The 22,879-nt window shown below is 41.7% G+C and overlaps 1 protein-coding gene across 1 annotated transcript in view; it reads left to right on the top strand.

The window, feature by feature from the left end:
- The window catches only part of LOC142210031 (uncharacterized), a 44,062-nt gene extending 28,228 nt beyond the window's left edge, over positions 1-15,834 (top strand). The window contains exon 8 of the mRNA XM_075279060.1: positions 13,664-15,834. Coding sequence (XP_075135161.1) covers positions 13,664-15,128 — 1,465 coding nt within the window. The 3' untranslated portion in view covers positions 15,129-15,834. The remainder of the gene's footprint in view (positions 1-13,663) is intronic.
- The last annotated feature ends 7,045 nt before the right edge of the window (positions 15,835-22,879 follow it).

Here is a 22,879-nt window from a genome sequence, read left to right as displayed (position 1 = left end):
CCAACACCACAGTTAGTCTCAGTTCACACACACACTGTGACCCTTTGTCTCATTTCATGTTTTTACACTGTACATTTGTGGAAATGATTCCTGCAGACAATTACAGATATACACACATTCACTAACACTAGACAGCTGTGGAACAAGGGTGAAGCACCACAAGTCCCAGGGCAGACACCACCTTTACCCACCAGACTTATAATGGAGTACACAGAGATTTATCATTCATGCTTTACATTGGACATTTGTGGTAACGATTCATCCTGACAACTAAACATACTCACATTCACTAGCATTAGACACCTATGTAACAAGGGTGAAAATGTCCAGTTGACTGAATTATAAACTTTAACAAAGTAACATGATTAAAACTTTCAATGTCATTATCTATCACTTAGTTGCGGCCACTTATACAGGTATAACAGCTATCCAGTGTCTGTATAGGTCAATTGCGGGAAAACAACAGAGAGGGATCAGAGGTCAGAGACGGGAGACATTAGCAGACAGGGGTTGCGGAGGGACAACAGTAAGTTTAGCAAGGGAAGAGACTGGCTATAAACCTGTTTGGTTCATTAAACTGATGTTTTCAGTTCTCAGCTGAGAAGCGGGCCACCTTGAGCCCAGTATGCCCAGCCCAGGTTTCAGGTGCTGACTTCACTCCTGGCAGGTGCATAAGCTGGACTTTGCTAATATAATGAGAACAGACACTATGAGGGACAACGCAACCATTTGTAGGGCATCCATGGCAGCCATCTCTGGGACATTGCAGGCATTTATAGGGCAACTGCAGACAGTATCAGGCAAATGATAAAACTGATAGCCCACACCATGCCTTTCATTATGTTCCCTTTCAGAAACATTCAAGGGCAATGTAAGGCTAAGGCCCCACGTAGCGTCCCAAGTAGAGATGAGCGAGTACTGTTCAGATCAGCCGATCCGAACAGCACGCTCCATAGAAATGAATGGACGCACCTGGTACTTCCGCTTTGACGTCGGCCGGCCGCTTAGCCCCCCGCGTGCCGGCTACATCCATTCATTTCTATGCGAGCGTGCTGTTCGGATCGGCTGATCCGAACAGTACTCGCTCATCTTTAGTCCCAAGCAAAAAAAGCACTGCAGGAAATACCCTGGCAGCACCTCATCACAGTTTTTCCTGTAGCACTTTTCACAGCGTTTCCTCTGTGGACTTTCTGCTTCAGTTATAACCTATAGGGAAACTGCCAGCATTTCCATAGGTATAAGTGATATGCTGCGATTTCCAAAACCACATAAGGTCCATTTTATTATATGTGGGGGCACTGAGGGGGATCATTATTGTACATTTTGAGAACATTATATTAAATGTGAGTACTGAAGGGGTCATTTTACTACATGTGGGGACACTATACTACTGGGGCATTGTATTGAGTGTGGGGGCAATAAGGGGGCCATTACATAATTAGTAAGAAAGGCTCATTTATTACTGAGTGCTACTTTGGAGGGACTATGTTGGGACATATTCTCACTAAGGGGTATTTGAAAAGGACCAAAGGACTAGTTAGTCTAAAGATACACCTGATTTATCATTACAGCATCAGCCACTGTGATAAATCTGGTGAATATTTAGTAAATCTGGGCCTGTGTGTAACCAACCTTATACTATAACAATAAACCAGAGGTTTATAGGTTTTTGGGGCAAAAAATTTCAACTTTTTGTGCCGCTCTTGCCACTTTCCCAAAAAGGGGTCACAGTCGTAGCATTCAGGGGACGACCCATTGACCCCTCCAGTAAATGATGCTAGAAATCTATCCCACCTATAAGCCATTGTCTGGAAATACAACTAAACCATAACATCTCTTTCATAAGGAAGAGACACCCAGTACTATATACAGATTTAGCCAGTCCCAGGCTATAATAAGACCTATGCTCCTGATGCCAAATCAGTGCCTGAGATATCTATCACAGGGGAAGCTGCCTTAAAGGGGCGTACCAGTACATTTTTAAAACATAAGGAGACCTAAATTAACAAAGATTATATACTCATCTGTCTGCCCGGCCATGCATCTAGCGCGAAGTCTCTGTTCAGGTCCCCAGTCTTTGCTGACATTATGCCTGTGGACAAGCGCTGAGCATCACTCAGTCACTGATGCCCGCATGAGCAAACCAGAGGTCAACAGCCTGGCCCAAGAGACTCTCTGCTGGATTCCCAGGTAAACGGAGAGGTCAGTATATACTGTTTGTTATTTTAGGCCTTCTTGTGTGTTACAAGAAATGTACTGGAATATCCCTTTATGTATAAGCGGGTTTTATAACATAAGAACAGAACACAAACAATGAGCGTATCGAAAAGGGCATGCAGGCCCTAAGTAGCATGAGGGGGCAAGGGGGATGCCCTCCACCAATATCGTATGACACAATATAAACATTGCAGAGGCAGATAAAATAAGAAGGCAAAAGAGGGCCAAAATGGGCCCATCAGTGCAAAAGGCAATAATAAAAAACAAGAACAAAAAAGGGAATGGGGAGACAACAACCAGATAAAGCCACTAATGACAAACAAGACCAGGACACAAACGGATGGGGAAGACCAAATAGGGAGAAGAAAGAAGAGGAAAGGGGAGAAAAATAAAAAAGGATAGACGAGCAGCCAGACTCCGATCAGGAGAAAGAAGAAAAGAAATCAGAAGACTCCTGGAAAATCATCCAGGGTCTCCAGAGCTGGAATATCCCTTTAACAACCTATCACAGCACAGCTTTAATTTGTTATCGTGATGTTAAAATTTGAAAGCTGCGCTGTGATTGGTTGCAATGGGTGACAATGTCAGTTCTTCTCCTAGTGCCTGCCACAGATGCCCCACATTTGCTGGTGATGTGTCCCACAGGACTTGTCCCCATTATATCCATAGATAACCTAGTAATTCCCCTGCGCTGGGGTCTACATCTGATGTCCACATGACAAATACGGTAACAGATACTGGTACTTGCATTAGTTACAGTTTAGGCAGACATTTCCTGTACATGTGTGTTACACCTATATCATGTGTCCTGGCAGTGCGGTCTCTTTAATGGGTGTGGAATAAGGGATTCTCAGAAATAGAAAGTGAAACTCAAGTTAGTCTGAAACAGGGTAAAAGTTTCATGTCAGTTTCCTTATCTGCAGAGAGAAGCTCACAATTCCTCATCGTCCTATAACAGGGGTAAGTACACAGCACTATACAGAAAGATCTAACTTCTAGTGCAGGTTGTGAATGCTCGAAGTTATAATAATAGAGTCCATATACCTGCAGTCCTATGTAATACCATAGATAACACCTTGTCATATGACAGGGGTTGTGGCCTGGACAAACTCAGCTCTGCTTCATTTGGTAACATTACTCACTGCAGGTCAAAGAGGAAGTAGTAATACGGGCGAGATTCTTTCTAATGATTCCTAATAGATTTATACAGAAAAGCGTCCTTGTATTCCTTTCTCAAAAACTGTGTGAAAACAATATGGCTAACACTAAAGCTCTCATAGGGCTTATTCACACATCAGGGTGATTCTCAACAGTAACCGTGAGCCAAACCCAGGAGTGGTGACTACACAGAGGTAATGGAAAGATTCGGACCTGTTCTGTTGTTAACCTGTTCCTGGTTTGGGCAGATAATCACTGACCTAAATCACTGTCCAAAACACTGGAATGTGAATAAGGCCATACAGTTGTCACCCAGCTTTCCCAGATTCCTGAATTGGAAACTAATCTAGTTATGAATGATCCATCCACCTCACCTCATAAAGGTAATACTGTTAAGCAGATTTGTTTAGGAATGTAGGGTAAAAAACAATATTGCCACCATTAAAGCTAATGTGTCTCCATATGAATGTTTCAACTCTATCCTGTCAAGCCCCTTGCACATGACCGTGTTCTAGGTCAGTGTGCTATCTGTGTTTTTCCCGAATAAGGGTGCATGCACACTACGTAACGCCGGGCGTGTATGAGAGCCGTACACGCCGGCGTTACAGCAGGGCTGCCGAACACTTCCCATTCACTTCAATGGGAGCACTCGTAAACGCCGCTGTTACGAGCGTTCCCATTGAAGTGAATGGGAAGTGTTTGGCAGCCCTGCTGTAACGCCGGCGTGTACGGCTCTCATACACGCTCGGCGTTACGTAGTGTGCATGCACCCTAAGGGTGCATTCAGACTACGTAACGCCGGGCGTGTATGAGAGCCGTACACGCCGGCATTACGGCAGACTGCCGAACACTTCCCATTCACTTCAATGGGAGCGCTCGTAAACGCCGCTGTTACGAGCGCTCCCATTGAAGTGAATGGGAAGTGTTCGGCAGTCTGCCGTAATGCCGGCGTGTACGGCTCTCATACACGCCCGGCGTTACGTAGTCTGGATGCACCCTAACACACTGACCCATTTGTTTCTGTGGGCCCATGCACATGACTGTGAATTACACGGTCCTGCGTACAAACCGGCAGTCCAGGCCATAAAATATGGATTGGGTCCTATTCCTGTCCGATTTTGTGGCTCTGCTCCCGCAGCTTCCATATTCCACGCGTACCGTTCATTCACAGCTGGCAGCTACCACAAAGTGGTGTGCAATCCACCTTATACTCAATTGCTAAACAAGTATGGAAATTTGCCGTTCAAAAGCCTAGAAAATTTGTGTGATAACCAATATGTCTGACATTAAAGTTTTCATAGGCCTACCAGCCCTCATTTTTTGGCTCCCGAATGTAAAATCGACTTAAACAATCTTTTTCCTGATTTTGTATACTTTGACATTATTGCAGATTTGTGACTTTTAAATGATAAAGCAAGAAAAAAAAGCTAGAGTACAACCTACTGTGAAAACTCTTTAAGGCCGGGGCCCCACATGGTGTAAACGCCATGATGCCACGGAAAAAAATAGTGACATTTTACAGTCAGGGAAAAGTGGATGGGATTCTAGTGAATCTCATGCCCACTTTGCGGTAAAAACCATGGTGCGGACACTCTGCGATTTCCAAAATCAGCACGGTTTTGGAAATCGCAGCATGTCAATTATACCTACAGAAACGCCCATGGATTCCCCACAGGTATAATTAGCAAATCCCATACACATTGCAGAAAAATATGCGCAGTGGAAACCCTGTGATTTCCAAAACCTTTGCGGCTTTGTAAATTGCAGCATGTCATTTATACCTCCAGAAACGCTGGCAGTTTCCCTATAGGTATAATGGAAGCAAGAAGTCTGCAGACTTTGGGTGAATTCACACTGAGTAAACGCTAGCTTATTCTGAACGTAAAACACGTTCAGAATAAGCGGCGTCTAAAGCAGCTCCATTCATTTCTATGGGAGCGGGGATACGAGCGCTCCCCATAGAAATGAATGGGCTGCTTCTTTCACTCCGTGCAGTCCCATTGAAGTGAATGGGGAGTGCCGGCGTATACGGCAAGCTCTGCTCATGCCGGAGCGTACACGCCGGCACTCCCCATTCACTTCAATGGGACTGCACGGAGTGAAAGAAGCAGCCCATTCATTTCTATGGGGAGCGCTCGTATCCCCGCTCCCATAGAAATGAATGGAGCTGCTTTAGACGCCGCTTATTCTGAACGTGTTTTACGTTCAGAATAAGCTAGCGTTTACTCAGTGTGAATGCACCCTTTCTGTGAAAAGTGCTGCAGGTAAAAATGTGATGCGTTTCTGCTGTGTTTTTTCCTGCAGTGTTTTTTTTTTTTTTTTTGCTGTGGCTCACTGTGTGGGGCATTAGCCCGAAATTTCCAGAACCTGACTTTTACTAATAGATCTTTTTCCGCCTGTCAAAAATATATTTGATGTTCATCTCTTGTAATGGATGTCGCTAGAAAAGCGGGCAGTCAGCATATTTTATTCTATAAAGGTCAGATACAGACAGGATAGGGAAAGTTTCAAATGTAAACTTTGTTAGTTTTTTAAGTGTTTGTTGCAATCTTTTGGCCGTGCGATCTGCACATTGGTAAACATTTGGGTCACGTTGTCAATAAATGGCATGATTAGGCTCAGAGGGGTTGTACATTACCCCTCTATGCAAATAATCAGAGAGCAAAAATACTGCGTATTGTCTGATTGATAGGATAGGTGATAACATGGACAGCATTTCTAAAGAGAATAAGATCCATTCTTCTCCTCTGTGCAGCTTGCAGCTCATCCTACTCTGCTCAACTTCCCCACCAAACTCTGCATGCTCCCTGTATATGTATCTGGTCGCTTCTAGAGTGGAGATGTGTAAATTACAGCCAATAATTCTTATTCTTATCTTGCCGTTGTTTGAGAATAACTGCGATCTTGGGTACTTCAGCATAGAGCTTTTATTTTTTATTTTATTTAAGAATGCTTGCACCTATTTGTTTATCATTTATTGTTGTTACACTCTATAAAATGGTGCCAACTCAATGTACAAAGGGAATAATGTGTTCTCTGTGTACAGAAGGTTAACGTAAAGGAAGCATTTACTCTGTTTGCCAGTAAGCAGTGCTGTCCTTCAGATCTGCTGGCCTGGTCATTTGCAAGAAGAATGATCACTATTTCCTGTGGATGGTTTCAAAACAAATTCAAAACAAAAATTCAGGTAAAAAAAAAAAATTGCACTTTTTGCCCTATCATATAATATATACGTTTTCTTCACCAGTTGCAGGGTTTTAAGAGTTCTGTGATCTCCTCAGTATGTCTTTCTGGGATGCAGCAGGCTGGAATTCGGAATTTGACTCCACCTGGGAAGATGAGGAGTCGGAGCCCCCAAAAAAGAAGAAATCACAGTCTCAGGTACATACCCTAAAGCATACACCCTGCTTCTCACAGTAAAACACAGGGAAAGCCCCCAGGGAAATAAACAGATGCTTGTGACAGATGCCAAATAGTGATATTAGTCGCACATAGGAATCCATGTTAAAAAACCTACACAGCATGGTTTATATTTTATTACTAGATGGCCCTCTTTGTAATAAATTTGGCTGTTCTGACCGTAGGTTTTCGTTCAGGAGGTCCACAAGCAAACTCCCCGAACAGAATACTGAACGCAGATGTGAACTAAGGTTTGGTTCACATCTTTGTTCATTATTACATTCAGGGAGTCTGCTTGGGGACCCCCCCCCCACACACCCCCCGAACAGAATACCGAATGCATTAAAAAGCGGTGAGCAATAAAAGCGAACAGACCACATAGACTATAATTGGGTCTATGTGTTTTCCGCACTGTGTCCACACAAGTCATGTGGAGAGAAAAGTACTTCAAGAACTATTTTCCTCTCTGCATAACTCGCGCGGACAACACACGAATCCCATTATAGTCTATGGGGTCCGTGTGCTTTCATTGCTCACCACTTTTTAATATGTTCAGTATTCCGTTCGGGGGGTCCCCAAGTAATTGGCCAAACACAGATCACGAGCTGGGTGCTAGACTTGAGTATAGGGATGAAATGTAAAGAGGATTCCACACACACCACCACCTAACCTAAGGCTAGCCCTGCCTAGACTGAATACATTATTAAAAACTCTCAACTGTAAGAAGTCAATGCTAGCAAGCAGATGTACTCCATACAAAAACTCAAAAGAAAGAGCTTTCATGAGAGCTCTCCCTGCTCTTTTTTTGGAAAATCTTTTAGTTTCTGCCCATAGCACTGTTTTACTGTGCTTCTACATAACAGCCCACATACACTTAGCCAGAGAATCTCCTTCTTCATAAAGGTACTAAGCATTTCAATGAAAGGTACAGCCTGGTGCCAAACTGATATAACTAAGATGCAACCTAGTAACAAAAAAGTTGGAAATTATGATTTTAACAGTAAGTTTTTGTTTTTTTTTGGTTCTTATCTTTCAGCGCATGTATGGGAGCAGAGCAGCAAGAGATATGCAGAACTACAGACATGGGTATGGTGAACCGAATGATGACAATTACCAGGTAAATGTCCCCAAAGGAGCTGATGTTTCACAGTGATGTATATGGGAGAATTTGCCCAGTTTGGAGAAGCTATATACACACCTTTAAAAAAACAACAAAAAAAACCCAACAAAACTTGTGTATTATTTTGATTGACTAAATTTGTGAGAATCAATCCTGTAAGCATTGGTAACAACCAGCGTTTGCAGTGATATCTACTTGAAGTACATTTTATTTTCATAGGTACATCAGCAATATATGTCGAACCTGGAATTCTACCAGAACAAGATTGAATTTCAGCCTAACGGTCAGTACAGCAGAGCAAAATATTAACAAACTTTTCAAGACTCCGTAATATAAGGAGTAATGTGCTTAGTGGTTGCCATACAGAAACTCATCCCACAAGAGTCGTTTGCTTTACAGGAAGCCAATCTGCCTATCAGTATATTTTTGGCATATAATAATAATAATAATAAGATATATATATATATATATATATATATATATATATATATATATATATATAATATATATGATCTCTTCACCCCCTCTATCTTACGGTTTAGTTTAAGCCTAAATGTAATGACAATGATATTGTCACCCAGCTTTCCCAGAAACTTATACATCTATGAAAATAGCTTACTATAAACTGGGGAAAAATCATCCAGCTTTTTGAGACTTCTGATTGGCAGACTTGCCAGGTATTTATAAATGTATAGCTGACTGTATAGCTGTGCAGATCTGCTGTTTTATGGAAACGATGGCATAGCTGACAGCGTTAGATGTTATGATGACCATTTTTGTTGTCACCCAGCTTTCCAGAAATGCCAATAAGGAATCATTTAAATATATTTGCTCCAATTTAACTGTGTTATGACTTGGAGCCTAAGGTAGTCTGAAATCCAGCTCCTGTCTGATATGAGACTCAGGCTGCTGAACTTTCCCTCCAACATGCTTTACACTGAAGCTCTGCTTGCTCAGCTTGGCTGTCTAATGATTAATAACTGTTACATCAATAGTGACCACAGTGATCAATCCATTTCACCAAATACAGGGGTAACGATAGAAGAATTTCATCAGTGCTGGAGTGAAGACTATATTGAACTTGAAGAAAATCACTCCTTCATTCAGTGGTAAGATTCTGTAAAATTGTAGGTGTGGGATAATTTACAGGGCTAAGTCTCACTGTACAATACAAAGTCTAAGTGTGTTTGAGTTCCACATAAAGGGGTTTCCCCATCTCAGTGTATCAGAAATTTGCATGCTGTCTCTTCTTCTCACTTCCTATATTCTCCCCCCCCCCCCTTGCTGAACAGGCCTGAGAAGTATCACAATACTTATGCAGATGAGGTAATATGCAGATGCTTGTACAGAATGGAGTGTTAACTGTGTGTTTATATAGAGAGATAACAGACTTGGCTTTATCAGCAAACTGCAATTAGCTGAACGGATTATCCTGCCAGCAAGAGCAGTGAGTGAGTGATGTCACTTGTCCTATAGGTCTCTGGTTATAGCAACCCTGTGTAAACAATGGCAGGAATAAGTTCACATAGCAGGCAAACAAAGCAGCATTTGTAAAGCAATATATTTATGAAAAATATTCAATTTATGTAAGCTACCAGTATATATAGGATCCTTGAGGTGGGACAACCCCTTTAATTTTCAAGATCTTTGCTTGCTGTCAGTAAGTAGGGAACATTCTTGTATACATCCAGAGGCTAAAACCTTCACAGACTAAAAACTGACAAAACTGATGGTTTGTCAAAATTGTATTCAGACCCAGAAAAAAAAATCACCAACAGCATATATATTACTCCTGTCCAGAGGTATTAGCCTGGATCCAAGCTGCTCAGTTTACAGTTTCACTCCACTAACTAAACAGAGGGTTCTTAAGAAATGTTTTCATTTAAAAGTGTCTACTCAACTCCCCCAAGCATATTCAGCTCCAGCACTACATTACAGAGCAGAGTAATAAATAAAGAATATACCTTTGTTGTGTATGCCACTGTTTCAGATTTGAAGAAAAACAGCTTTGAAGTTTTATGCACATGAGGTGCACTGGGGGCAGGCCTTTAGCCTTGCCCCTGCTGCTAAAGTAGAATGGGTGATATCATAGCAGTGGGAGGATCAACAAAAGCAGTACTCAAGGGAGTTGAAGGCCCGCCCCCAGTGCACCACTTGCTATATTTGCATAATTAATTTGCTTCATAATACAGTGGTGAGAGTAAAGTATGCCTGAGTGAGATGATAGACTCCATTTAAAGGGGTTGTGCAGGACTTGGTGCTATACTAGGGCAGGATGTTTAGTCTTAAAGGGGTTGTCCCATCACAAGGATCCTATCTATACTGCTTGTTAATGTGGTTGTAAGACTTTTCCTAAATACACTGCTTCAGCAAAGCTGCTTTGTTTGTCCACTATCTTACTTTATTCAATTCTTTGTGGCCACAGCCCTGACTTAGCTGCTCATGAGTCAAGTGATGTATCTGCTGCTCTCAGGGGGGAGGGAGGAGGGGCTAAGTGCACGGGAGCGAGCCTGTGTATCTAGCTATTCCTGTATCTACACCACGTGACCTAGCTTCCTGTTATCAGATAGAGGAGAGGAGCTGCTTGCATTTCTTCTGTTCTCCCAGTTATCAGGCTAGCTAATACAATTGTATTCATTATGGCAGAGACAGGCAGTCTCTGTATGTAACACAGAATGGAGTTGCTGTTGCCTGTACTTCATAGTCCAATATAGGTGGGCGGAGCTACACGTGAATTTGGGGGCGGAGCTGAATGACAGGTTGCGTGTGAAACCCCGCCCACCAAATGATGCAAGAAACCAGGAAGAAAGAAGATTTTACAGGAGTGAAGACTGCTGAGTATGTGAGGTGGGAATACCCCTTTAAAGGGGTTGTGCAGTACTTCGAAAACATTGCTACTTTCTTCTCCTCAGGAAGTGACATCAATGCCCCATCTTCTTTCAGTTAAAATGAATGGAATTGGGCTGCAGCATGGTCATGTGACCGAAGGACTTAATGTCACTTCCTGAGAAGAAGAAAGCAGCCATGTTCTCAAAGTACTGCACAACCCTTTCAGACTAAACATCCTGCCTTAGCGCAGAATCAGCTGTCAAGCGATAATGACAAGTTATCTTTTGCTTTATAAATAAGCCACCTCTCATGGGGGGACCACATTGGTGTTATGTCTCTTTAAAGAGGACCTTTCATATCCTCAGGCACATGTGGTGTTATATACCACTAGAAAGTCAGCTTTCCCGTTATGTGCCCCGAGGCAAGAGCTATCGGTGCCGTTACAGGATGGGGAGTGATACTTATCTGAGTACCAGTTAGGTCCAGCTGCCCAGTCTTGTTGCCCATCTTTGCTGCTGTTAACCTTTGGTGGGAGCAATGAAGCTCTATTTTCATACACTGGTTTTTGTAATAGTTGTTGTTATTAACAGGCTGTTTCCACTGAGAGAGCGTGGTGTGAACCCATATGCCACACCGCTGACCGCCAGAGAAATTAAGGTAAAGAAGGATGTAAGATCACTTTTACTCATAGTGACTGACAACTAATGTAAAGCGCTGTGGAATGTGATGAATTGTATAAGTAAGCATAATACATTCTAGTGCGAGTTACATTAAATTTGTTTGGCTAAGGCATCTCTGCCCTAGCCTTCCTCGGTCTATGCCCACTTTCCTAAAAAGTGGCAAGTGGGGAACCAGTGTAGCACATCTCTGGCACAAAAATGGACCACGTGTCCAAGATGTGTCATCTACATAAAACTAGCATACAAGGGTTAATTACCTTTCATTGTGTTGATAATGCACAGAGTGTATTTATAATGTGCAAACCATGTTTAAATTCTACAGAATTGTATGTTTATAATTTACCAAGAATCAGTATAAGTAGACTCTGTTTATAATGTACAGACCATAATTAAAATGTATGGGCCAAATACATAATGTATAGATTATAAATACACTCTATGGACTGTGCTTCTAATATATGGGCCGTACTTATAGGGGCCATGTATGTAATGTACCGGGTGTACATAATGTTCACCTCTGTTCTAGAAAATGAAGGCAGATCAAGATGTCATGAAGAGGTTCCTTAATTCTTACAAGATCATGTTGGGGTTTTATGGCATTCTACTGCTGGATGAGGAGACCGGAAAAGTGTCCCGGGCGAAGAATTGGAAGGAAAGATTTCGTAATTTAAACAAGTGAGGTTTGCTTACATCCACCTAGCTTTCCTAGAGTGTGTTCTGTACTGTAAGGTGCCATTCATATGTAGGAATTTGATGCTGACTTAGGGGCGGATTCCACCGTAAAATAAGCAATCTGCTCAATATTGCCGCAGATGCCGTGCCCTGCTGTCTAGGCCCATTCATCTGGGCCTAATCAGCTGCGAATAAAAACAACAACTGAATGCCGATGCCCTGCATTGACATCCTGCCTCGGGTAGATGGAAAACTAAAAGGAACTCCTCTTCATTTTCCGCCATGTGAATGTCAGTATGTCATTGTTCTCTACCCTAAGTGTTAGTGTTCATTGTCCTGTACTCCAAGGATCAGTGTCTCTATTCTGTAATCTCTACTTAGACACAATGGAAGGGGGGATTTATTAAAACCAACGCATTTAGGACCATCTTAAATGGGTTGTCTGACTATTTTCTAAAACATTTACCATAGTTGTGCTGCTGATAGGGTTGATTAAAAAAAAAAAAAAATTACTCTCCTAGGTCCTCTGTTTCTTACAGGCCCCCGGGTGATGTCAGCAGTGACATCTCACCAATATCAGGCCTTAGCTGCATGTGACTGCATAAAACTGCTGTTTGTGAAGAGGTCACCACTAAAGCTTGTGACTGGCTGCAGCGGTCACCTGGCACAAACTGGACATCACTGCTGACATCAGCTAGGGTGCCTGTAAGGAGAGGATGACCTAGGAGAGATAGGTAATATTTTTTTTATTTTATTGACCATATCAGCAACACAACTAAAAAAAAATTTTTACACAACAAATTTTTTTTTTATGAGTCAGAAATCCCACTTAATATAGAGAGTGCTAGTGGCAGAAATGCCAAAATTCAATGCACCAACCCAATAAACCAACCCTGCATTGTTCTGCTTCTCAAAACTGGAGAGCATGTCTGAAAATGAACATAGTGAGTGGCTCATCTGTGGTGCAAACAACCGTTCACCAAATGAGATACGTTTGAAGAAGACTGGCATGATGAGATTAATAAAATCCCTCTCTCTCAATATTGGAGCATGTCATAATGTTAACCTAACCAACTATTGTAGAAATGCATATGTATGAAGCAATACCACCCAGCTTACGACCCCCTGAGTGAACTGTAATGGGGGTTATATTTGTTGCCACCCAACCTTTGTTTTATCTGTGCCTGGGAAAGCCAGTGATGACCAAAACATGCTAGATGGCTATATATCTAAGAGTGTGAGAAAGCTGGCCCACAACCATTATAGCTGTTATTACAGTTTTCATAGATGGTTGTAAACTAACTTTCCCAGAAATCTGAATAGCAAATCAGTCTGGTTGTGCATACAAATGACAAAGTCAGATGTGGCAGTCAGATGTTCTATGTCTGTGCTATTTATGAGCTATAAGGTTTGTCATCTAGCTTTCCTAAACTTATAAATATGCCTAAGTATGCAACAACATAACCCCTATGCCATACTGCGCTATAACTAGATACATTTACCATCCAAGAGTCCTGCAAAACTAGGTAAACATAAATAAAACTATAAAATTTTTACTAAAATCTCCCATTATATTCTTTTTGCACAGTCACAGCCACAACAATCTGCGGATCACCCGAATACTCAAGTGTTTAGGGGAGCTGGGCTTTGAACACTTGCAGGCCCCTTTGGTACAGTTTTTCCTGGAGGAAACCTTGTGCAACAACTACTTACCCAATGTGAAAAGGAGTGTACTAGACTATTTCATGTTTACCGTGAAAGACAAGCAAAAGCGCAGGAAGCTGGTGTACTTTGCCTGGACCAAATACAACTCTCAGAAGACATTTATCTGGGGACCTGTGGAGAAGCTTCAAAACCTCAAACTCAAGGAAGAGCATGACAAGCAAGATAAGGGAAATGAGATCACTGCAGAGAACAATACCTCAAACCCTAAAGGATCATCAGGTCATCACCATAATGATGTATACCAGCCTCACCAGTACCAGCAAGAGACTGGGATTGAAGACAGTTTGGAGGAGATTGGAGATGGTGGCGCATTTGGTGGGGAGAGGTTAGAGGACCATGAAATCGGTCATGGCGAAAGTTCAGGCTATGAAGATGATATAACCAGGAATAAGAAGCTGATAATGGAGGGCAACGGCCCTGAGAATAAGGGGCAAAAAGTGAAAAAAACGCAAATAACAGAAGAAAATATCTCAGGAAATAAGAAGCAGACAACAAAGGACATAAGCACAAGGAATGAGAAGGACATAACTGAAGACACAAGCACAAGGAATGAGAAGGAGGTAACAAAGGACACTAGCACAAGGAATGAGAAGGACATAACTGAAGACACTAGCACAAGGAATGAGAAGGAGGTAACGGTGGATGCAAGCACAAGGAATGAGAAGAAGATAACAGAGGACACTAGCTCAAGGAATGAGGAGATAACTGAAGACACAAGCATAGCTAATAAAAAGCAGGTAGGAGAAGAAAGTCAAGGGTATGAGAAACAGATAACATATGGCAATAGCTCAGGGAATAAACAGAAGACAACAGAGGACAATAACCCAGAAAATGGGAAGCAAGTAACAGAGAACAACAGCACACGAAGTGAGGTGCAGACAACAGAGGTAACAGAAGACGTAAGCACAAGGAATGAGAAGAACATAAAAGGGCAGACAACAACAGACAACAGCACAGGAAATGAGCAGACTACAGTAAGCACTGGCTTCATAAACCAAAAACCGACATTAGCAGAAGCTAATTTAGGAAATGAGAAGCAGGTTACAGAGGGCACAGGGAATGTGAAGCTGACAACCAAGGGCACTAGCTTTGGCAATGAGAACATGACACCAGGGAGCACTAACCTAGAAAATAAGATACAGATGATACAGACAAGTGAACCTGGGGCGTATCAGCCTGCAATTCCGAAAAATGAGGAGAAATCGAAATTGTTGTCAGGAACAGAAGATAAAGACAAGAATGATGCCCAGCATGTCAGTATTTGCCACCGAATTTTATCTCTAAATGGTCTATGCTGCCATATCTGTTTCGGTACATGTCATACATAACTCACACCCCAAAATCTGGCTGCCATGTCCACTTAGAGGGATTGTCCTTGTTGAACATACCATCCAATATTTATCCATGGATGTTATCAGAACATATGAATAAAGATAATCTAGAGGTAATTCATGTACAATATAACCCCTAAAACCCTTTTATATAGTGATATTTCGTAGTATGTTTGCTAGTGGGAGGTGACATGAGCCTCAGACACAGAGGACTGCTTGTTACAGATGTTTACCAAGCATATCAACCCAGTCCCGGAGATGGATAGGTAAGGGTCACCCAAACCAGTGTTTTGCTCTTGTGAACCGTTGTCTCTGTTGCCTAGACTGTTTTTGGCAATAAACAGATTAGGTCTTTGGAATAATGCGAGTGCTACCACTTACATCTTTGCAACAATGGCAGCGTTTTCATTGCTCCAAAAAGCATATTTGGATATTGACCAAAACCGCAATCTCTCAGCAATGAAGGCACCGATTCGCAAGGGGAAAACACCATATGATTCAGGTAACCCTAAACTATCTGCAGGGTTGACAGACTGCCTTTAGAACTAAATATTCCTAATGATCTGTTTATCAAAGCTGTGATTTGAAATCTTCCTTCTGTTTTGCTACCATCTTTAACCGGTTAAGGACCAGGCCCAAAAGTATGTTAAAGACCAGGCCTCTTTTTTCAAAACTGACATGTGTCACTTTAAATGGCAATAACTTTGAGACGCTTTAACTTACACAAATGAATTTGAGATTGTTTTCTTGTAACACATTATACTTCATGTTAGTGGTAAACACTAATCAATATTTTTGCATTTATTTATAAAAAAACTAGGAAATTTGATGGAAATTTGAAAAAAATTGCAATTTTCAAAATGTGAAATTATCTGCTTTTCAGGCAGATAGTCATACCATCCAAATACATGAATAAATATTATCTCCCATATCTCTGCTTTATATTGGCATCATATTTTGATTGTCTTTTAATTTATTTTGGACGTCACAAGGCTTACAAGTGTAACAGCAATTTTCCAGATTTACAAGAAAATTCTCCAAACCAATTTTTTAGGGACCACTTCAGTTCTGAAAGTAATTATAAAGGCCTGTATAATAGAAACCCCCATAAATTACCCCATTTTCAAAACTGCACCCCTCAAATTATTCAAAACAGCATTTGGGATGTTTGTTAACCCTTTAAGCATTTCATAAGAATAAAAATAATATGGCAGTGAAATTTAGACATTTCATTTTTTTTCACTAATACATTCATTTAGACCCAAAATTAACACATTCACAAAGGGTTAAAGGAGAAAATGCATCTGACAGTTTATTGTGCAATTTCTCCCGTGCACAGAAATACCCCACATGTGGGTGTAAACTGATTTTTGGGCACACGGAAGTGCATGGAAGGGAAGGAGCGACACTGGTTGTTTGAACAGCAGATTTTGCTGGAGTAATTTTCAGCGCCATGCCTTATTTGCAGAGACCCTAGAGTACCAAAACAATGGAAACCCCCCCAAAAGTGACCCCATTTTAGAATCCACACCCCTCACAGAATTCATCAAGGGGTATAGTCAGCATTTAGACCCTACAGTTGTTTCACAGATTTTACTAACATTGGGATGTGTAAATGAAAAATTACTAAAATGTCACTTTATCTCCAAAGTTTTCATTTTCACAAGGGGTTAAAGGAGTAAAAGCCCCCCACAGTTTGTTAAACAATTTCTCCTGAACACAGCAATACCCCATATGTGGCTATAATCTGCTGTATGGGAACATGGCGGGGCTCAGAATGGAAGGAGCGCTATTTTGCTTTTGGATGGCAGATTTTGCTGGAATTATTTTTAGGTGCCATGTCGCATTAGCAGAGCCCCTAGAGTACCAATACAGTGGAAACCCCCTAAAAGTGACCCCATTTGGGAAACTACACCCCCCACAGAACATATTAAAGGGTAGAGTGAGCATTTTGACCCTACAGCTGTTTCACAGATTTTATTAACATTGGGCCATGAAAATGAAAAATTACTTTTTTTCCAACAAACTGTCAATTTAGCCCCAAATTTTTAATTTTCGCAAGAGGATAAAGGAGAAAAAGCTCCCTAAAGTTCGTTACACAAATTCTCCTGAACACAGAAATGCCCCATATGTGGTCATAATCTGCTGTATGGGAACATGGCGGGGCTCAGAATGGAAAGAGGGCTATTTGGCTTTTGGAGGGCAGATTTTGCTGGAATATTTTTCAGGTCCCATGTTGCATTTGCAGAGCCCCTAAAGTACCAATACAGTGGAAACCCCCTATAAGTGACCCCATTTTGGAAACTACACCCCTCATAGAATTTGTCTAGGGGTAGAGTGAGTATTTTGGCCTCACAGGTGTTTCACAGATTTTATTAACATTGGGACGTGAAAATGAAAAATTACTTTTTTTCCCAATAAATCGTCCATTTAGCGCCATAGTTTTAATTTTGCAAATAGTTTAAGAATTAAAAGCCCCCCACAGTTTGTTACACAATTTCTTCTGAACACGGCAATACCCCATATGTGGCCATAATCTGCTGTATGGGTACATGGTGGGGCTCAGAATGGAAAGAGCGCTATTTGGATTTTGGAGGGCAGATGTTGCTGGAATAGTTTTCAGGGGCCATGTCGCATTTGCAGAGCCCCTAAAGTATCAATACAATGGAAACCCCTCAAAAGTGACCCCATTTTAGAAACTACACCTGTCAAGGAATGTATCAAGAGGTATTATCATTTTGAGCCTAAAATGCTTCCCAAAAATTTAATGTACAAAATGAAAATTGAAATTTTTAAAAATATGCCATTTCGGTGCCCAATACGTTGCACCCACTTTGTGTTGTCAGAGACCTGCACTCCTAAAACTATTAAGGGGCCATCCCGGGGGTCAAAAAATTATATATGTGGGTGTAAACTGCTGCTTGGGCACACAGCAGGGCTCAGAAGGGAAGGACCACTGTGCGTTTTAGCTTTTGGGGTACAGATTTAGAGGGACTTTCTGGGTGCCATGTTGTTTTTGCAGAGCCCTGGAGGTGCCAGTAAACTGGAATTCACCAAGAAGTGACCCCATTTTGTAGGGGCAATTTTAGGGTCTCTGCAAATGTGACATGGTGTCCAAAAACGAAGAATCTAAATCTGCACTCCAAAAGCACATATTGCTCCTTCACATCTGCGCCCTGCTGGGTACCCAAATAGCAGTGTATGCCCACATGTATGACACTGGTGTACCCCGGATAACGGACTTAATACCAATATGTGGGTAGAATCGGCTGTTTGGGCACAGCCGGGGACAGAAGGGAAGGAGCGCTATTTTGGTTTTTGGAGCACAGTTTGGTTTTTGGACGTCATGCCACTTTTGCAAAGCCCCTGAATTGCCAATAAAGTGGAATCCGCAGACATGTCACCCTATTTTGGACACTACCCCACTGATGGGATTTATCAAGTGGTGTAGCGAGAATTTTTAACCCTTGAGTGTTGCATTTATTTAGTTTCCAGAAATGAAATCGCAACTGATAGAGAAGTTAAAAATGAAAATTTTACAGATTTGCCATTTCAGCGTGCAACATGTTGTGCCCGACTTATGTCAGCAGAGACACTCCAAAAACTGTTAAACGGGTATCCCAGGCACAACAGCTTTTAGAGCGTTCATCTCTGATACAAGGTGGACACAACATATTACGCACTGAAAGGACGTATTCCTGGAAAAATGGTCATTTTCACCTCTCACAATCCGCTTCGTATTCATTTATGGACAATAAGTTATAGCAACACTTGGGGGTTAAAAATGCTCTCTGTACCCCTGGAGAAATCCTTCAGGGGTGTAGTTTCCAAAATAACGTCTCGTATCAGGGGATTCCACTTTACTAGCGTTTCAGCTCTACAAAAGTGTCATGGCATCCAAAAACCAAACCGTCTGTGCTCCAAAAACCAAATGACCCTTCTTCCCTTCTGTGTCCGGCTGTGCCCTAATATCAGTTTATACCCACATATGACATTACGTGCATTATCCGGGGTACACCAGTGTCATACATGTGTCATACATGTGTCATAAACTGCAGTTTGGACATACAGCAGGGCGCAGAAGGGAAGGAGCGCTATGCGGCTTTTGGAGTAGAGATTCAGATGTTTGGTATCTGGACGCCATGTCATGTTTGTAGAGCCTGTAAGGTACCAGAAAAGTGGATTCCATGGGGTACCAGGAGTGACCCCATTTTGAAAACTGCACCCCTCAAAGAATTTATCAGGGGGTGTAGTGAGTATTAGTATCCCGGACGTGACTGCACAGCGGATGGCGAAGAGGGAATATATAAGCTCTGCGGAGGACATTGCAAACACCAAATTCCCTACTATGTCCCAGTAGCTCCTATGATTGGGGGAGTCACTCTGGGGGTCACTTCTGGTGTCTGTTCCCTCATAAGCTGTAAATCTGGGGTGTCCCCTGATATTCGCTTGCACAGCTTATATATTCCCTTCCTGACGCCGCCAGTTGTATTCTAATAATTTGGCGATTTTTGAGAGTTTTTGTCTTCACATTGTGAGATGCTATATTTTCTTTATTTTTCTGGTGACGCAGCCATATAAGGGCTTATTCTTTGCGGGATGAGATGCATTTCGTAATGACACCATTTTTGGGTGTCTACATCTTTATGAATACATTTTATTAACCCTTTTTTGCTGGATTTAAAAAAAAAAATCAATCCTGGCATTGAGTTTTACTTTTTTAATTTTGCGCCATGCAGCGTACAGTATAAGTAACATGTTCCCTTTATTCTGCGGGTCGGTACGGTTACGGCGATACCTCATTTATATTATTTTTTTATGTGTTACTAGTTCTGCAGAGGAAAAACACATTTGGGGACATAAATCAATGTTTTTTGCATCGCATCTTCTAAGAGGCGTAACATTTTTATTTTTCGGTTGACAGTGTTGGTTGAGGGCTTATTTTTTGCGGGACAACCTGTGCTTTTTATTGGTACTGTTGTCGGATGCATATGACTTTTTGATCACTTTTTATAGCATATTTTGTATGGTGAGATGGCGAAAAATCATTACTTCCGGCGAGTTTTTTCCGTTTTTTTTTCCCGACGTTCACCGTGTACATTAAATATTATTTCAGTTTTATTGTACAGGTTGTTACGGACGCGGCGATACCAAATATGCATTGCTTTTTTTAATTTTTAGTGCTTTTTTTTATATAATTCATTTTGTATAGAAAAAAGGGATTTTTGGACTTTAGAACTTTATTACTTTTTTCATACACTTTTTTTTTTTTTAAACTTTTTTTTTTACTTTTTCATGTGTCCCTTTAGGACACTTGAATCAGTTGATGCTTTGATGAAAGCATCAGCTGATTCAGCACAGTAGCAGACAGGACACGAGCAGGACATGAGCCTGCTCGTGTCCTGTAAGCTGCAGAGGAAGTGAGACACATCGCTCACTTCCTCCACCGCCTGGCAGGATCACCAGGTATGTGGGGGCTCCGGTAGTCTGGGGTCACTGGCCAGACCCCAGACTACCTTCTACTGACATCGGCACCCCCCCGATCTCGCCGCGGGGGGTGCCGATCACTTTCAAATATCGGCGGATCCCTTTCGATCGCGCCGTGATGTTTGACGGCGCGATCGAAAGGGTTAACACGTCCAGTCGGACTCAGTTCCGACTGGACGTTATGGAGGAAGGGGTTAGGTGTTATTAACACCTAACCCCTGTCCCCCCCGCACCCCTCCCCCCGCCAGAAAGGTACCTAAAGGCCGGACGTATTTCGGCAATAGTCCGGTCTTTAGGTACCAGCACATGAGGCCGTAAATTTACGTACGGCGGTCCTCATGTGGTTAAAATGATTATGGTTGGTTAATAAAGTTTGGAAATTTCCTTCACAAGTTACTAAGTTATTAAAATGATAATAGACATGACCAGGCAATTCATAACCACAAGAAGAGACACGGGTGCCCCCAGACTGCAAAGAATAAAAAAAACAACTCTCAATCCAGGCAGAGAAAAACAAAAAAAAAGGTATCCAGTGTTGGGGACATCAAGGGGTCCCCATGATAGAGTATGTTGCTGAGTTCCAAATTAAATATCAGGCCTGAAGTAATTACGCCCATTATCAGGTCTGGAGAAGCCACACACACACAACTGATGGTGTATCAAGTGAGTTCTAATTTAATGGTGCACAAAGGTGGTTTAAATACAATACAGACAAGAGCAGGTTGGACTATTCTAATAACATAACATGGTTGGCATAAAATGATTGGTTATAAGATAAACCTGGCACATGACTATTGGCTGAGGCCTTATGTATTTTGCATATCATTACAGCTTAATGGACTTTGTCCTTAAACAAAGAAAGTTTCAAAAACACTTATGTGTGAATTTACTTCATTACTTCATTATACTATGTATTGTTCCTAAAATATGAGGTGGTATCTTCTTAACTATATACTTTAAACATTTCCTGTTGCGTCAAAGAAACAGCTATATATGACATGACTTAGGCTAATATGGGGTTATGAGGACATATCCTACAATCTGACACATTCAGATCTTCGATCAAAATCATATGATGTTTAAGAAACTTATTGTCCCACTTCATTGTTAAATGTTCTATGCAGGCTTATTGTCAGGACCATCTGTAACAGCATTATCAGGAGAATCTTCATCGCTTTGTGTGTAGAGACTTTCTTGCAATATGAAGCATGGATACAATTAGGCTCTCCTTCAAATTTCACAGAAGTACTGGTTATCAGCAGCATTTGGAAGGGACCATCAAATCTTGGCTCCAAGGTTTTTCTCACATGTCTCTTTATCACCATCAATCTCTTGGTTCAAATGAATAGGTCCCGCCCACTAACTTAAAATCTGAGAAGGAGAGAAAACTCAAAACTATACATTAGTCAAATGTTTTTGCCAATACATCACATAGTCAGTCAGTACACCATACCACATCTGTAGGAGTTGCCAAGAATACAACCCCCAAAGAAAGTTTGACATGGGCTAAAGCCAATTCTTCTGTCAGGAGGGTACCTTACAGAAAATACCAATACAAGTGACACACTACATCTTCAGTAGCCGTCTATCTGCAGCCCCGTTTGTGATGGCTTTCTTCACCAGATATGCCTCAGACTTTTCTGAAGATAGATAACTATACACACAAGCACGTACTTATACCGTCTCACCTTTAGTAACTGCATATAGTTAACCTGCAATCTCTGGAACGGGTACAAGGGCTCTGGGCCTGGCTCTGAGAAACTTTTCACTTTTTGGCCTACTTTGCATTTAACACATGCCATGCAGTGTCTGTAGTGATGTTAAATCCTGCAGCCGCCCATCCTCTGCTCACCAGGTCACACATGGCTACTTCTAAACACTGCTTTATGCCATCAGTGGGGACAATGCACTCAGTAAATATATTCTCTTACCACCGGAGATCAGGACTTGTACATCCTCTTTTACTGTAGTCCTGGACCATTTTTGGTGCCTCAGTGTTGTAAAACCTGAAAAGAGAGCTAAAAGGGGGGTTTGGGTCGAGTATAGTGACCACTTCTCAGTAAGGCATATCCCCTAGGCCTCTGCAACTGGGTTAGTGGCAGTGTCTGCCCACAAGTTACCTCTACTTTCCTTCGTATCAGCCTTAGTGTGTGTCCTGACTTTTGACTATACCCACCTATGTGGGGGTGGCAGCATCACTACCTGAACAGCATGGAAATCCTTTTAAGCTTAACATTAACCCTACAGAAAGCTCTCGCTCT

The sequence above is a fragment of the Leptodactylus fuscus genome, chromosome 6 (genome assembly GCF_031893055.1).
Source record: "Leptodactylus fuscus isolate aLepFus1 chromosome 6, aLepFus1.hap2, whole genome shotgun sequence".
Classification (NCBI taxonomy): domain Eukaryota; kingdom Metazoa; phylum Chordata; class Amphibia; order Anura; family Leptodactylidae; genus Leptodactylus; species Leptodactylus fuscus.
The sequence above is the reverse complement of the archived record's forward strand: the minus strand, read 5'-3'. Positions and strand labels throughout refer to the sequence as shown.